Below are 18,759 nucleotides of genomic sequence, written 5' to 3'. Positions count from 1 at the left end.
TATTAGGCATACACGTTACGAAAAGGAGGACATTTCTTGATTTTTTTTAAAATCCGCCCAAACCCCGGACAGAAGCCTAAAAAGGAGGACATGTCCAGACAAAAGAGGACATCTGATCACTCTAGTTATACCCAGCATCCAGGATGGAGACTGTTTTATGAAGGTATTTTTAATAGTTCGTTATTATCTCCCTGATCAATGGGGAATATAGGTAGTTGTTTTTAGCAATTTTCAGAATTGCTATTCTATTGTTCAAAATCATTTATGTTATTAAAGTCGCCATTATTAACACAATTTTGTTGCTGTATAATTTTGTTAAATCCCAAGACACTCCAGACATTTCTCATTACGCCATCTTGTTGTGTACAACGGGGGTAAAAGGTCCTCGATGGCTCAGTAGTAACTTCTTGCTTGGTTGTTGACAGGAGTAAACTCTTTTCTGTTTGTTTGGTAGCCCTACTGGATTGCCTTGTTGGATGGTCATTTTTATGATTTGTATTGGAGAATGCTTAGTTTGCAGTGAAAGACATGCCCTTGAGCAGAAAACTATGAATGAATGAATCTATCTAAAAAATTAATCAAGTCTACAAAGTTAAACAATGGGAAAAATACAGGATAAGTGTAAAGAATGGAACATGAAGTCATTAGAATAAACTGCAAGTGAGAAAACCACTGTTTTTATTGTATGTGCCCATCAGTTTTCTGGGGATAGAGTTGTTGTAAAGGTGAAAGCAGGAAATGAGATGAAAAATGTGTAGATATATTAGAAGATGTGTACATTCTCCTGAAAATTATTAATAGGGGTTTGTGGATCATGTTATGGATTTAAACAATCTGATGCCACTAATGAAAGGGGAGATTTTAATTTATCTTTGGATCTGGTTGAGGTGTTAAGGGTCGAATTCATAGTCGTCACTTATAAAATGAGGAAACACTTAAGTAATGAGCATTTCCTTAGCACTTATTTCAGATCGTATTGCAGAGACGCTACTTATTCATATGCCCAGAGCATTCCCTTGATATCGAAAGAAATATGGCAACATGGTTAGACGTGAGCGCTTTCCTACATTCAATTGTTTTCCCGCACCTTCAATTATTGTAAAATTGGCAATATTATAGTAGACAAATACAAAAGTAAATATTACAGAACTAAAAATTATACAAAATGTCGAGAAAGCATTTCACAGAAGAAGAAAGAAGTGAGCTAAGAGAACTAGTTATGAAATATAGAGATATCGTCGAAAGTAAAAAATTTGATAATTGTTCTCTCCAAAAGAAGAAATTGACATGGGACAAAATTGCAGTTGAGTTTAATGCAAACTCCGGAAATATTCCTGTAAGTAAATAATTTTAATTTATTTTTCAGTTATTTTATGGTATACAAAGTGGAAGTGGCATAATTACGCAAATTTTAACAGCCTATTCCTTAGATAGAATATAAACGAAAATGCAAACAACACTTTGTTGGAACGTGAATACTTTTCGAAAAAATATCACTTCAACGTTGTAGGCCTATAATAATATTTTATTTATGTAAAATAAACATAATGTATTATTTCTTAAATTAAGTTTTTGTTACAGAGAAATTCAGACCAATTGAGGAAGCTGTGGGATAACATAAAATTCCGAAGGAAGCTGGAATTTGCGAAGGAGAAGAGGACATTGTTGAAGACTGGTGGTGGTCCAACCCTTGACGTAAAAATTCAAAGTGATCCAGAACTGGACTCTTGTGGCATAGATATAGAACTGGTAGACACAATTGACAGTGATAGTATTAAATTAATAGAAAATAATACAACTTTGCAAGTTTATATAATCATAGATGATGTTCTGTTTTCGCAAGAAACAAGCGAAACCACTGCTTTTCAGTTGGAACCACCCACTAGTTTATTTAATAATGATTCCGGAGCAGAAAAAGAACAAACCCCAGTTGTACTGACTCCATCGACAGACAACAGACAAGAGGTAGGAACTTCAGGACAGGCAATTGTAGATGGAAGAAGAAGACGAAGTTTAACAAAGCTCAGTTTTTGAAAACCGAATCAGATTTAAGAATTGAAAAGTTGAAGTACTCATTAAATTTAGAGAAAGAGTTGGGAGAGATGAGGAAAGAGCAAAAGCTGCTTAAAATTAAATTACAAAAACAATTGTTAGAAACAGCCATACAAGAGAATGCTTTCCTGAAAGAGAAATGGGATTATTTTAGAAAGTCAGGTAAATGAAAAATCATAAATCTGAGTGAAATTGAAAGAAAACTTTTTTTTCCTTTAATTAAGTGTTATTGATATGGGATCCAATTTGGGTACTGGTATATTACAAATTCAGTTGATACATTACTTCCAATTGCATTCTGTTGCTTTTATATTATTATTTGTATTGGAATATGTGTTAGCTTCAGTGTTGATTTTGGTATTTTGAGATACTCTCATAGAACTGAGAAAAAGCTTATGAATAGTTTTTATAAACAGTTCATTGTGCAAATGTGCATTTCAAACTAATTAAAAGTGAGATTGGATAAAATGATGTCTAATTTCTACACCTCTGGCATTTTCTGGAAGTGGAGCTGCTGGAATCTCAATAATGTCTCTGCCTCCTAGGAATATGTGTTAGCTTCATGTTGATTTTAGTATTTTGAGATACTCTCATAGAACTGAGAAAAAGCTTATGAATAGTTTTTTATACAGTTCATTGTACAAATGTGCACTTCAAACTAATTAAAAGTGAGTTTGGATAAAATGATGTCTAATTTCTACACCTCTGGCATTTTACTGGAAGTGGAGTTGCTGGAATCTCAATAATGTCTCTGCCTCCTTCTAATTCTTCTACTTCCCAAAGATCTCCAGCTTGTATTCCCAAATTATATAAAATGGCACAAGAGGTTATTATTCTTGTGACATTTCTTAACTTATTTTGCATTTCAAAATAAAGACAAGGGAATCTTCGTTTCCATCTTCCAATTGTTCTTTCAACTCCACTTCTAGTAATTTTCAGGCTGTTATTGTAGTTTTGCTCTCGCTGACTGACTGGACGTGGAACTGGAGTATAAATATAACTCCGTTGGGGATATCCACTATCAGCAAGTAAGTGTCCAGGAATTTGTCTCTCACTCAATGCAACTCTTATTCCACTGTTTTAAAAAATTCTACTATCGTGTGCTGAACCAGGCCATCTTACAACTATGTCTAGAATTTCATCATTAGGTCCACTAACAATCTGTACATTGATAGAAAAATAAGACTTCCTATTTCTAAAAATTTCTCCCCTATTTCCCCCAGGACTTTTTATTGGAATTTGGGTGCCATCAACAATTCCAATAACTCCAGGAAAACCAGCTTTTTGAAAAAATTGTACACGAATATTATTAAAAGATTGTTGTGTTGATGGAAATTTTATTAACCTCTTCACATGTCACGCAAGAGTTTCGGAAACCTCTGAAATAATCCGGCACACAGTTGATTGGCTCAAGTGGTATAAATCTGCACAAACCAACTGCAAAATAATAACAAAACCAGAATAGCTTGATGTGTTGTAAAAAATAGGTTATTATTACATTATTATCAGTTATTAATGTATTATTGCATAGACCTACCTGAAATGATGCTGTAGCATAAAATCTCAAAGCAACCAGTATTTTCAGCAGTGGTGAAATTGGTAAGCTTCTCATGGTTGTATTGTGATTTTCAATGAGAGGCACCAGAATATCCACAATAGTGTTCTTGTTGAAACGGTATCTCCTTTTAAATTGTTGGTCGCTGTACATCTCTAAAGGATTTTCCATATCTCTGATATATCTTTTGTTTGGTCGAAACACATTTTCATTTTCATTTTCATTGTAGAACTCAATAAATTCATCAAAATCATCATCCATTTTATACTGAATCAGCATATTACAATGAATATGAGGAAACACTTGAGTAAGCTGACTAGCTACCTATTTGAATAAGTGTTCACTTGAGTGGGATTTATGAATTGAAAATGATTATAAGCAACTGCTTAAGTGTTTCCTTAAAATAAGTGTTGACTATGAATTCGGCCATAAGGCTCTCTAATCCTTTTAATACATAGTGCTTGACACTATTCACTTCATACTTCAATCCAATCTCAAGTTTAATATTATCATCTTCTCACACACTAGGCCTACACCATCCATTCCTACCACTACAATTATCAGGCACATCATTAAACAAATTTCACCAGTTCCTATGGCCACAGGGCGGAGACTGACTCAGGGGACAAGCAAGAATAAATAAGTAGGCCTACCGTGACATCCTGGAAATTTTAGTTATAGAATTTAGAGATAGACGCTTTGGTGACAATAAAACAAGTAGAAAATGATTTCGTGCAATTTGCAAATCATTTTATTATTACCAAAGTGAAAGTAAGACCAGACTTACAATTTGAAGCAGCTGACACCTTTGTGAAAAGCAAGGCCTATAAGCATCGTGTTGGTTCAGATGTTTTTAAAAATACTGACACTCTAAATGTCAACTTCTTAGGTAATTTTCTGCGAGAATCGCAGCTATGTTCAGGTTTGCTTACATTTGTGAACTTCTTTTTTATGAGAGGTAACCATCCATACCTGTGGAGTAACAGTTAGCGCGTCTGGCAGCGAAACCAGGTGGCCAGGGTTTGATTCCTGGTTGGGGCAAATTACCTGGTTGAGGTTTTTTCCGGGGTTTTCCCTCAACCCAATATGAGCAAATGCTGGGTAACTATCGGTGCTGGACCCCGGGCTCATTTCACCTGCATTATCACCTTCATCTCATTCAGGTGCTAAATAACCTAAGATGTTCATAAAGTGTTGTAAAATAACCTACTAAAATATAAAATAAAAAAGAGGTAACCCTTAACTTTTAAAACCTAGTGAGATAAGATGCAAGTTCCAGTGTGACAATAATATAAAAAAAAAAAAGATAACTAAATGAAAAAAAAAAAAAAAAAAAAAAAAAAAAAAGAAAGAAAGAAGGAAAATAAACCAATATAATACTAAACGGGTTTCCATTCCTTTTTTCTCTCGTTATTTTTTTGTTATGAACACAGAAGAAGATAGAGATGGAGTTCACATTCTAACTTACCTGTATCCATCAGAAAGTTCCAGTGTAGGATTCTCAAGAAGAGGTACCTCTCTCTTTGTTCTCCCTCTTCTAAGCTTAGCAACTCCACTTGGAGTGTAAGAAGTATCATTGCTGTCATCCATGGCAATGAGTTTGTTCTATAAAAAATAGAAATTATATTTAATTTAAAAGTGGAGCTCAAGAGCCGCAACATAATTCCCTATCAATTCCTTCATTAAACCAGTTTAAATTACGTTGCCAAAAGGAAGAAAAATTTAACATGATACAAATTCAGCAAGAAATATGGGATGAGACTAGTGAAGTGCTTTGTGTGGAGTGTAGCATTGTATGGGGCAGAAACATGGACATTACGACGAAATGAAGAGAAGCGACTAAAAACATTTGAAATGTGGATATGGAGAAGGATGGAATGTGAGAAATGGACAGACAGAATAAGAAACGAAGCTGTGTTGGAAAGAGTGGGTGAAGAAAGAATGATGCTGAAACTGATCAGAAAGAGGAAAAGGAATTGGCTGGGTCACTGGCTGAGAAGAAACTGCCTTCTGAAGGATACACTGGAAGGAATGGTGAACGGGAGAAGAGTTCAGGGCAGAAAAAGATATCAGATGATAGCCGACATTAAGGTATATGGATCATATGAGGAGACAAAGAGCAAGGCAGAAAATAGGAAATACTGGAGAATGCTGGGTTTGCACTGAAAAACCTCCCCTTCCGCAGAACACTATGAATGAATGAATATTTGAAGAAGGGAAAGTTATTCGAAAATGTAGCTTACGTTAGAATTAAGAGGTGCATCATAATGAAGGTGAAAATGTTGTGGTTTGTAGTTAAAGAAGCAAAGTTACGGATATAAAACACACAATGAAAAGTAATGTGAAGTATGCATAACTTGTATTAATGAATAAGCACTAAAAATAGTGAAACAGAACAAATAATAATGAAGAAACACACAGTTTTCGTAATGTAGCTTGAGTCATTCCTCAGTAACTGACTTTACATCCAGACACATTTATGAACTTACTAAATACACTAAAACAAAATATAAAGAAAGTTTTTTCGGCTTATTCTTGTATTTAGAAACATTCTTTATGGCAGTAACCAGTAATCGGAAATATAATTTTATTATTTGTGATTTATTGAAGAAACAGTTGTTGTAACTCACGTTACACAAAAACATTCCAAGCAATGACAATTAAATTACTATAAATCTCTCTAAGAGTAAAAGCCTTCAGTTTTAGCAGTATCACTATTTAATATATTTAAAACATACAGTCATTATCTTGGACCATGGCTAACAAAAAAAAAAGTATGAAAGAAAATAAATGTCTTAGCATGTACTAGTAAACTCACGTTACATTTTGTCCGTAAGTGTAAATATGTGACAACTGGTTTTGTTTTGTTACACAGTGATTCATAAATCTTATTGTAAAATATAGAAAAATAAACTTCTTTTTTTAATCGTCCTTTACAACATTGCCACCCAAGGTGATTTTCTTACTTCATTACAATGTGTATGACGCCCCTATCATTTTAAATTTTCACTACACAATGACAAATGAACATTTTATTTCAGAACAACACAAGGTATTACATTTAATATAAATCTAATTAAATTTCTTCGATATTAAATTTCTTGTTATTTTTTTTTTTAACATTCTGCCCTTTTTCATTTCAACAACTGATGTTAGATAATGTGCATTAAATCTGGTTCAGTTTCACATATGATGCATCTTCTTCATTGATTTAAAAAATGCAATCCATAACTGCCAGCACTCATGAGACACATTATTTTAACGTCATCTTCATCTACAGAACTTTGCAACATATCTGAAACTTTGTTATATTATCATCAAATTTGACTCATAATACTTCAATATCTGTAGTAATTAATTCACAACTTTCCTTGAAACAAACTCTATCTGCTGACTCATCAGTGTCTGCACCATGCACTAAACAATTCCTAGAAACAGACTTGGAAGTCGAACAGTTGATATCCATCTGATAAAATCATATCTAGCCTCCTTGCATAAAAAGAAGGTAGCAACTTCTCCTTCTTGTTGTTGTTTAGTCACTTGTGCGAAAACAGGTTTGAACGTCATAAGTGACACTAACTCATGAGGCAACTAAGGCAAAAGGTAATTGGGTAGGGTGGCTAGTTCCTTTCCCCTCCTGTGCATACATCGCTGACTAGTTACATATTACAATAATCAGATTTCAGATGTATTGTTTTTCCTCTGACACATTTTGTCAAGTGAGATGTATTGCCTGATAATAGATGTATATATCAGCCAGAACCTCAATTAGAGGCTACTCCTTCTTCTATGATAGGCTTAATGCAGAGTGCTTGTTTTAGACCTATCCTGCTTATGGCTGTGGCACTATTAATCACCGTGCTTAAATTGAGTCTGCCATGAAGCAATGAAGCAATCAAACACAATGACAGAATTTGCTGCTGGCTGACACACATTGGAAGTAATTTTGTTTCTTGTTTTTCAATTTCAGGAATTTTAATATTTCATTTAGTGCAATATTTAAGGAAAATGTCATCTAAAATGTGTAACGAAGTACATTAATACAGTATCAATCTCCGAACCAGACAATTTTGCAAACTAAAAGAGTTGCTTGTAAACAGACATAACAAGTGCTAATAATCACCAAACTAACTTGCGGGAAAATATAAGAAAAACGGATATCCAGAAGAAAATATATTACTGTTATGAAAGTTCACTTCATACTTCAAGGAAATATGGAAATTTAAGAGAAAATTATAAGTTTAAAATTCAATGCTTTTCGCCTTAATTTCGGGGAATAACCCATTTTACTTTCTACATCCGCCATTACAATAGCTTATTACAGACCAGTACTCACATCAGTAAATAAAAAAATCACCAGCATTTGCCCACATTTGAAATTCCTGTACTCAATCGCTGCCATCTTCATATTTACATAGACCACCTGGATAGAGAGCCTTAACATCTTCTAAGCTAATCTAACCAAAATAATTAAAAAGTGGTGCTACCCCTTTCTATTGATGATTTCCAAGCATTATAGAAGGTTTAAGATGAAATAATTTCTTTATTTTAATAACTATTCAAAAAATTATGATAGTCCGAAGCTGCAGCTACACGGTTCAATTTTCCATGTGTGTATGCATGAAATCTGAGAAGAATATCCAAAGAATCAAGTTTGAAACACACGTTCAGTTAAGATGCATTAAGATATTGTGTCTACATTGTGTGCCATTTTCAACGTAATCTTACTATATATATAATTTTAATGTACCGAAGTACATATGATATTTCCATGCAGATATTCTGCGTCATCATATGATTTGAACCCGGGTTTTCAGCTCTACATGCTGATGCTTTATCCACTAAGTCACACCGGATTCCACCCCGGCATCGGACAGAATCGTCTCAGATTAAGTTCCAACTCTTGGGTTCCCTCTAGTGGCCGCCCTCTGCACTACGTCATAGATGTCTATGAACGTAGGACCGAAGTCCACACATGTCCTGAGGTGCACTCGTTATGAATGACTAGTTGGCCGGGATCCGACGGAATAAGCGCCGTTTTAAATCACGAAGTGATTTATGCATATCATACATATTATTTTAATGTACCGAAGTACATATGTTATTTCCATGCAGATATTCTGCGTCATCATATGTCGGATCCCAGCCAACTAGTCACTCACAACGAGTGCACCTCAGCACATGTGTGGACTTCGGTCCTACGTTCATAGATATCTATGACGTAGTGCAGAGGGCGGCCACTAGAGGGAACCCAAGAGTTGGAACTTAATCTGAGATGACTCTGCCCAACGCCAGGGTGGAATCTGGTGTGGCTTAGTGGATAAAGCCTCAGCAAGTAGAGCTGAAAACCTGGGTTCAAATCCCGGTGCTGGAGAGAATTTTTCACTGTTCCATTATTCTTTCATCGTAATCTTACTAGGTAAATACAGTATATTAATTAATATTAAATATCAATCTTGCATTCATTGCTTGCATAAATAAAGTTGAAAGAGAAATTGAACCATGTAGATACACCTTTACTTTGAAGGCTACGATCATATAGCCTACTAAAATTCTTAGTAAATCTTTACAATAGCGTTACCAAAGGAAGGCAGATAACAAAACGTGTACATTCTTGGGAAATTTTAATTACATGCAAGGTAAACAAAAGCCTCAACTAACCTAACGTAACCTGTCACAGATTCGTATATGCAAGGCATACTAAAAGCCTAAAGTAAGCTATCTTAACATGTGACATTCGTATATGCAAGCATAAGAAAGGAACGTATCGCAATATTAACACATATATAAAAATTAGAATATAGCCTACGTTAGCATAAAACTTTCGTAATGTTACCAATATTATGTTAGTATGACTAAGAAAAAAGGCTTAAAGGAACTGAAGGTGTATAAGCAGAGTATGAAGGGAAGTACCTCTGTGCTAGTTTAGCCGTTCTTTCGAACAATACAGAAATAACTAAAACCAAACTTATGTGTTTTCTTATAACTTTATAAATTTGTATGTTCCAATACTGTTAAGTAATACCTACTGCCCGTGCCTCACTTCCTGAGTCGTTTCTTTGCGGGGCGAGACGCAGAGGGGGAGTAGGAGGTGCTGGGTACCGCATGTGCCTACTACCCTACGTTCAACACATCGGCCTTTTCAGGATTCCTTTCGTCAGCTATGGAGCAAGATCAGCCATGGACAAGCGAATGTATAGGCTATCCCCTCACAAAACAAATTATGTCTTCATCAATTCCTGTAACTAAACACTAATACCAGTGGTACAGTCTCTACTCGAGATTATCGACCTAATCGCGATTACGGTTGTCATGTGTACACATCCATAAACTCTTTCCTCTATGGCAGTGTTTCTCGAACGTTTTCCACCGCGAAACCCCTTTTAATCTAAAGTGTAACTGCAGAATCCTTGTAATATTTTATTAGTGTTTAATAATTAACAGACAAGTGAAAGCTTATCTCAATAATTCTGTTCAGTGGGAAAATGTATTTGGTTTTTAAGCCTGCAATCTGGTTTTATGGTGGAAAGTTGTAGTCTCATTTCTACTGTACTTCTGCATTTTGTCTTTTCGATATTCTGTTTTAGTGAACACATACGCAGAGAATCCAGTGGTGAAATTGATAAGTATTATGGGTATTTTCCGTTTTAGATGTTCATTAAACATATTATTACGCATATTATTGGAATATTATTATTACGCATATTCTTGTATTATTATTATTATTATTATTATTATTATTATTATTATTATTATTATTATTATTGTCGGTGGTTTCTTGTTATTACTGATTCATATTTTCGTAAGATTTATATATTTTTATAGTATCCACTAAATATAAAATAGCAACCGGAGTAGCCCAGTCGGCTAAGGCACTTGCCTATCGATCCAGAGTTGCGCTCGAGCGCGGGTTCGATTCCCGTTTGGGCTGATTATATGGTTGGATTTTTCCCCGAGGTTTCCCCAACCGTAAGGCGAATGCCAGGTAATCTTTGGCGAATCCCCGACTTCACCTTGCCAAATACCATTTCGCTATCATCAATCCATCGATGCAAAATAACCTAGTAGTTGATACAATTTCGTTAAATAACCAAGTAAAAAAAAGTATAAAATGACATTTAAAATCATATAGGGCTCACGGAACCCCAGAACATACTCTGAGTAATGCTGCTCTATGGCCATTCAGCAGTTGTCCAGACTGAACGAAGTGTACATACATTTTAGGAAATCACCATCAGAGATAATAGCAATAGTGGTAACCACAATTAGAGTATCCAGTATTATAACCAGTAAAGTTCCCTGCGATGGCATAGGATAATGTTTTCAGAACATGCAATATGCTGCCGTGCCGTCACGCTGCAGCTCCCATGCCGGTCCGAGCAGACCTAAGAGGCGTGGTTATAAGCACTAGGGAAGTCTCGGTTCAGGACGTGAGACACGGGCAGTATATATCGTCACCTGAATGCAAGAACTAGGTAACTTGATTTTTCATATTTTGTGACATTGCCAATTTACTTATTTATTGCACTAAGGAATATGTCTCGTTTTCTTTTACCTATTTGTTATATTGGAAAATAGATGTCGCTGATATCGTTCGATCAGTTGCCTAGTTCTTGCATTACATTTTGTGCGATTTTTGCTATGCTATAAGAGAGGTAACCAAAAAACGCAAATTTCGAGTTACCTAGTTCTTGCATTCACGTGACGATATGAAGATTAGGCATTTTAAGTTACCTAACACAGTACTGTATGGTAGAAATTAATGATAAATAATTAAGGGCAGTTATTCAACAGTTTCTATAACTTTTATAGTCATAATTTTACACACATACGCACGCACGCACACACACAAAGGCACACACAGATATATATACATATATATATATATATATATATATATATATATATATATATATATATATATATATATATATATATATAATGTTAATGTTATGGTTTGTTTAACGATGCTCGCAACTGCAGAGGTTATATCAGCATCGTTGGATGTGCCGGAATTTTGTCCCAGAGGAGTTCTTTTACATGACAGTAAATCTACTGACATGAGCCTGTCGCGTTTAAGCACACTTAAATGCCATCGACCTAGCCCGGGATCGAACCCGCAACCTTGGGCATAGAAGGCCAGTGCTATACCAACTCGCCAACCAGGTCGACTATATATATATATATATATATATATATATATATATATATTCTGTTATTGCTCAGGAAAAGTAATTTATTGAATAAAAGCATTTACTGGTGGACATTAAATGCAAATATTAAAGTGTTTAACCCTTCAGTACTCGCGTTGGGGACACCTGCCAACCAGCATTTCTTTTCCATGTCCTACCAGTATTTCCTAGAAGGGATTTAGAACCATGAGGCTTTGAGTACCTTCGAAACCAAGATTACATAATAATAATAATAATAATAATAATAATAATAATAATAATAATAATCTTCAGTTTCAGTGTTGAAGTTGCTCGTATAGGTATTGTGGCTAAGGTTTTATTCTTCTGGGTGACAACTATTAAATGCGCAAGTTTTTAAGCTATGATTTCGCTATGTATCCAGGTTTCGAGCAGGTAATCCCACCCATCCCTAAGCCAGCCCCCTCCTTACGTCGCTATCCGGCATTCGTGGAATGTAATGGAATAATGCCTGAATGGAGAAATGTTGAAGGAATGATGGTAAATTTCTAATCAGGGAAAACGGGAGAACCCCGAGAAAAACCCAACTGCAAACTTGTCCGCCCAAGTGTCACTATGAATTTTTCAATTAAAGATGGCATACGAACCCGGACCACCTGGGTGACAGGCTGAATGTCTGACCATCCACCCACCAATGAAAATTTACAGAAAACTGTGTTAATTATAATAATAATAATAATAATAATAATAATAATAATAATAATAATAATAATAATGATAATGCCTCTAACAGAAAGTTACGCCTTATGACTTGTTATAAAAGTGTATTAATTTATCGTGTTAGATGTTCGTATTTCTTTATGACATGTTTATATTTGAATCCTAGCATATCAGTATATAATTAAGTCTACTGTTACCCAGAAGAATGGAGAAAGTTACACAAGGTAGAATTGTACTCATTCTATTCTTCACCTGATATAATTAGGAACATTAAATCTAGACGCTTGACATGGGCAGAGCATGTAGCACGTATGGGTGAATCCAGAAATGCATATAGTGCTAGTTGGGAAGCTGAAGGGAAAAAGACCTTTGGGGAGGCCAAGACGTAGATGGGAGGATGATATTAAACTTTATGTAAGGGAGGTGGAATATGATGGTAGGGACTGCATTAATCTTGCTTAGGATAGGGACCAATGTGGGCTTATGTGAGGGTGACAATGAACCTCTTGGTTCCTTAAAAGCCATTTGTAAGAAAGTTACCCTGGACATAGCCACCTCGTTGAATGTCCGTATTTCGCTTCTGTAGACGCTAATATTAAGAGTCCCATAGTTTAAATAGCTACACTATTTTACAAGTAACAGAAAAATATATGAAAATTCTAAACAGAAAGGGAATGTAATAATTGCCATATTTTTTATTACTTAACATTGATATCATTAAACTATTCTAAATTGAAACAGTCTTGTTGTTTAACTTCTAGACTAGACGGCATTTCAGAAGGCAGTCGCTGCTATATGCGCCGTAGCATTTCTGGTATGTGACGTCACAAGCTTGTACAGTAGAACCAATCGGAATCAGTCAGTAACAAGTACTTCTCGAGTTCGTTTGTTCATGTGTGAGTGTTTCAATACATTGAATAAGAATTACTAACATTTACTGTGTGTGTGTAAGATAAATAAATGAAAGAGAATGTAAATAGACAAGTACTGTACAGGCAGGCACGGAAAATAGTGTTTAAGGCATATAATTATTTTAAAAACTTTGATGAGCAGAACGCTGCCGGCCATCTTGATGCTGGCTGCAACGTTGCCAACACACAAGAAACAACTGCAGAAGCATGTGTTGTGGGATTGAGAACCGTGCAAAGAATATTGTAAGTGAAGGAAAGTGGGCTTGTTTGGTGTCATGCTTACAGTAATTAACGGCTAAGGTCATTATTATCTTTTGATAATTTAAATTCTCTCCTGCGCTATTTGTATTGCATTTGCGCGTGAAGTACGACGTGGCAATGTTGTATGCTGCCTTGCTCTCTCTATCTGTCTCTCTCGACGCAAACGCTAGCAGACTACTGCCTTCCGAATTGCCGTCGATTCTAGCCTAATATAACAGAAGTGACTTCTCTCTCCATTTGTTCGTACAACTTCATTTATCAATCATTCATCTTTATGAACTTGTTTTCTTTCTTTTTTAAGTCTGGTTTTCATATTGGACACTTTTAAATTAATTGTGCCATGTTTCTTAACTGCTCCCAAACCGTTTTTCATACTAGTCTCTAATATCTGCAAATGTGCCGGATTTCTTTTGCCACGATTCCGGCAACATTGACTTCCGAAATATAAATGAAAAATTCTTAATGATGTCCATAAACAAAGATAAATCTTCCCCCTTTTCCTCAACATCTTCCTCTGTGTCACTGAATAGCTCAATCACTAATTCTTTCGATCGAAATACATGTCGCGTTATCACTTGTTGTGGCTGGACTGACCTCGACTCTACTGATACTAACTCCCACGTGAAGTGAAGCAAACTCTGTAAGCAAGCTGCAGCATGTAAGAACAAGCTCCGATAGTTTTTATTAATATGACATTTCAGAGCTTCCTCACAGATAGAGCAGCCTCGTTTTGCTCATGAGGAACATGAGCAAAGTAAGGTCTTCGTTTTTATTAATACCACCCAATATGATTAACTTCAATAGAGTGGAAAGATATTAATACAATCAGTGGGATAACATAGATTTCTTTTAAAGGAAGAAAATATATGACAATTCTGTTGGTTCCAAACCTTTTTTTAATGTGTATATTAAGGAAAACACGGGAACTTTGCTTGAAGCAAGTAAAGAGATAAGTTTGGAAGTAAGTCCCGAAAAGGCAAAGTGTATGATTACGTCTAGTGACCAGAATATTATATGAAATGGAAATATAAAGATTGGACATTTATCCTTCGAAGAAGTAGAAAAATTCAAATATCTTAGAGCAACAGTAGCAAATATAAATGACATTTGGGAGAAAATTAAATGCAGCATAAATATAAATATTATCAGTTGAGAAGCTTTTGTCATCCAGTCTGCTCTCAAAAATTCTGAAAGTTAGAATTTATAAAACAGTTACATTACCAGTTGTTCTGTATGGTTGTGAAACTTGGACTCTCACTTTGAGAGAGGAACAGAGGTTAAGTGTTTTTGAGAATAAGGTGCTTAGGAAAATATTTGGGGCTAAGAGGGATGAAGTTACAGGTGAATGGAGAAAGTTACATAATGCAGAACTGCACGCATTATATTCTTCACCTCACATAATTAGGAACATTATATCAAGACGTTTCACATGGGCAGGGTATGTAACATGTATGGGTGAATCCAGAAATGCATATAGAGTGTCAGTTGGGAGGCCGAAGGAAAATGACCTTTGGGTAAGCTGAGACGTAGATGGGAGGATAATATTAAATTTGACTTTAGGGAACTGGTTTGATTGTGAGAGTGGATTAATCTTGCTCAGGATAGAGACCGTTGGCAGGCTTATGTGAGGGCGGCAATGAACTTTCGGATTCTTTAAAAGTCATAAGTAAGTAAATAATTATTTACTTTCTAGTAGAAAAGTTTTCCGGGCTATGAGGCCGTGGTCTGTTGGTTGTGAGACCAAACGTTTCATTCACTGCTGCGGTGAACATCTTCAGTGGTGTCTATTGCTGGTGCGGCTGGTTCTACTGCGTGTGCCGATTACAGTCTGCGCTGGCTGCATCGTTGTATATATAGTGCGGGAGGGGGGGGGGGCTTGCTGTTGTCGCCTCGGTCCGCGCTCGAATGTGCTTCGCAGGCGGGTTTGCTGTTTTCCACGCGCCCCGCGTCCGGGGTTGTGTTGTTTAATTGTGCTACGCGGGCAGGTTTGATGTTGGTTTTCCTTAATGCCGGATACCAGGCCTCAAGGTTAACAAGGCCTGGTATCCGGCATTAAGGAAAACCAACATCAAACCCGCCCGCGTAGCACAATTAAACAACACAACCCCGGACGCGGAGCGCGTGGAAAACAGCAAACCCGCCCGCGAAGCACATTCAAGCGCGGACCGAGGCGACAACAGCAAGCCGCCCCCCCCCCTCCCGCACTATATATACAACGATGCAGCCAGCGCAGACTGTAATCGGCACATGCAGTAGAACCAGCCGCACCAGCAATAGACACCAATGAAGATGTTCACCGCAGCAGTGAACGAAACGTTTGGTCTCACAACCAACAGACCACGGCCTCATAGCCCGGAAAACTTTTCTACTATTGACGCCGGCCGTGAAAGCCTACACTCCAATATTTACTTTCTAATTATAATTAGAAAAAAGAATCTATCTTTAATGAGTAGGAATAGCAATGATCCTCATGTTCATAACTAGTATAAGAATTACTGTAACATTTTGTAAAAAATTATGAAAGGTGCAAAGAGAATGTATCTGAATGGAAAAATACAAAATTCAGATAATAAGATTAGAACTAATTTGAACATTATTAAAAATGAAACTCATCGATATTCAAAGAATGAAAATATTACTTACATTAAAATCAATGATTGTAAAATAGAGAACCTAAAATCAAGTGAAAATCATTTTAATGACTTCTCTTTAAATACTACTGAGAACTTAGGATTGTGCAAAAGAAGCTACAATTGGTTACCTAACAGATGCATTTAACACTGAAGTTCTAGGTCTCAAATTTATTCCCACTACTGCAGCAGAAATCATGCATGTGATAAAACATCTAAAAGCAAAATATTTCTCTGGATATAGTGAAATCCCAAGTAAATTTCTGAAAGCCTATTCTTTTTTTTTACTGGTTATTTAACGACGCTGTATCAACTACGAGGTTATTTAGCGTCGATGGGATTGGTGATAGCGAGATGATATTTGGCGAGATGAGGCCGAAGATTCGCCAAGATTACCTGACATTTGCCTTATGGTTCGGGAAAACCTCGGAAAAAACCCAAATCAGGTAATCAGCCCAAGAGGGAATCGAACCCGCGCCCAAACGCAACTCCGGAGTGGTAAAGCCTATTCTGAAGTAATATTCTCTCTGTTAAACTATTTATGCAATTTGTAAATGCAATCGGCATTGTTTTCAGAAAGATTCAAATATTCAATAGTATTTAACCAATATACAAAATGGGAGATAAATGTACTATTACTAATTATAGATACATATCAGTATTAACAACATTCTCAAAAGTGTTTGAGGAAGTTATCTATAATGGATTATATCATTATCTGGAATCAAACAATACAGGGTGGAAGTGAAATTGCTTTGCAGATTTGCAGAGTGAATAGCTCATGTTGTGTGTAACAAAAAACTATAATATCATATTGGTGGAAAGTTGATAGTTTTTTCAGAAAAAAAAGTTTTTTTCCCAAATTTTTAACAGTCTCTTATTTGGTGACTATTGCCAGTAGGATCATGATTTTTGTCCATATAGATAGGAAATCTAATTAAAAAAAAAAAATTAGCTCTCTGGTGTATTTCAATAGCGTGTACGGTTTTCGTGTAAATTTAATTTAAAAAACCCCTAAATTCAAAGCACTGTATGAAGAGAACGTGTGGCAACATCTCGTTAGCTTGGCAGCTTACGTAGGGAGACTCACTGAGTTCGTTGACCTCTTACATATGAATACGAGTGACAATGTTGCCGGACTGATGAAATTCAAACTTAATTTTCTTATTATCTGTGCATTTGACCACAAAACGTAATATAGGTTTTCTATTCATTCATGTGTACCCTATCACCTCTTTCAATCTGAAAGGCTATTTCACTTCCACCCTCTATATTAGTTTTAGAAGACTTAGTTTGGACTTAGAAAAGAAAAATCAACAGAGAATGCTCTTCTTAGGTTGGTGGATGAAGCACTGAATTCTTAAAATTCGAAATTACATGTTGGTGGGATTTTTAGTGGCTTACTTATCAAATAGAAACCAAAAAGTAGGAATAAATGCACCAAATAGTCACAAAGTTACTGATTTAGAATTTAGGAATATTAAACATGGAGTTCCTCAGGGGTCAATTTTAGGCACATTGTTGTTTCTAGTTTATATAATGATTTAGCCTTAACCATAAATAATTTATCCCATGCAATTTCATTTGCAGATGATACAAGTGTGATTATTTTAAGCAAACAATACGATTATTTTATAAACACTTCTAATACAGTGCTGCATTTAATGAATGAATGGTCCCATGCAAATAAACTACCACTTAAAGTTGATAAAACAAGTATAGTCAATTAATATTTGAGGAGAAAAATTCGCTCCGGTGCCGGGGATTGAACCTGGGTCCTTGGTTCTACCCTAGATCATATATAAAACAGATTGACCAAGCTTATATTAAATTTAGACGCAACTGGAAAATAACGGACGCTATGCGTCGCTAGTGTCGAGAAATGAGCTTGCAATAACCAACACTAGATGGCAGAGTACCTGAAAAGTACATAGAGTAATACGACTGTGGGATGATTTTTTTACGTCATGCCACCTCCAAATATCTTTCTCATTGTAATGTGAGGTTATGTTACTTTGATGTGTCGCTAAATTGTAGCATACAGAAGCTTGTTTTACCCAAATTCATCAACACACATAGATGACATTTTGGTACATGGCTGATATAATGTTGTTTGCGTTCAATATATAATGTCATCATTTGATGTACGATATCTAATTGTTTTTAATTTTAAGTATACAATACCTCACTAGCAACAATTAACACAAAATACTAAAAAGAGCAGATTTGTCTGCGTTTGTTGAATGCACATCATGATGCTCACGAAAAGGCACTAATTTATTTTGTGTGCACAAGATTACAATTTTTTAATATGAAGGAAAAGCAGGTATTCGTCTTCTGAAATTTATCCGATAGGGGAAGAATTACAACTCCCTCCCCCCCAAACATGTTTCCTCTTTGCTAGGCCTACATGTTTTCATTTTACAGGTGTATTATATGATGCGATATGGAAGCAGATAAATAATAACTGTACGTTTCTC

The 18,759-nt window shown here is 35.7% G+C and overlaps 1 protein-coding gene across 1 annotated transcript in view; it reads right to left on the bottom strand.

Annotated features, from left to right (window-relative positions):
- The window catches only part of LOC138691400 (uncharacterized bromodomain-containing protein 10-like), a 114,943-nt gene that overhangs the window by 78,901 nt on the left and 17,283 nt on the right, over positions 1-18,759 (bottom strand). The window contains exon 2 of the mRNA XM_069813313.1: positions 5,076-5,212. Coding sequence (XP_069669414.1) covers positions 5,076-5,197 — 122 coding nt within the window. The 5' untranslated portion in view covers positions 5,198-5,212. The remainder of the gene's footprint in view (positions 1-5,075; positions 5,213-18,759) is intronic.

The sequence above is a fragment of the Periplaneta americana genome, chromosome 16, assembly GCF_040183065.1.
Source record: "Periplaneta americana isolate PAMFEO1 chromosome 16, P.americana_PAMFEO1_priV1, whole genome shotgun sequence".
Lineage (NCBI taxonomy): Eukaryota > Metazoa > Arthropoda > Insecta > Blattodea > Blattidae > Periplaneta > Periplaneta americana.
Note: the sequence above shows the minus strand (reverse complement) of the source record. Positions and strands in the feature narration are given on the sequence as shown.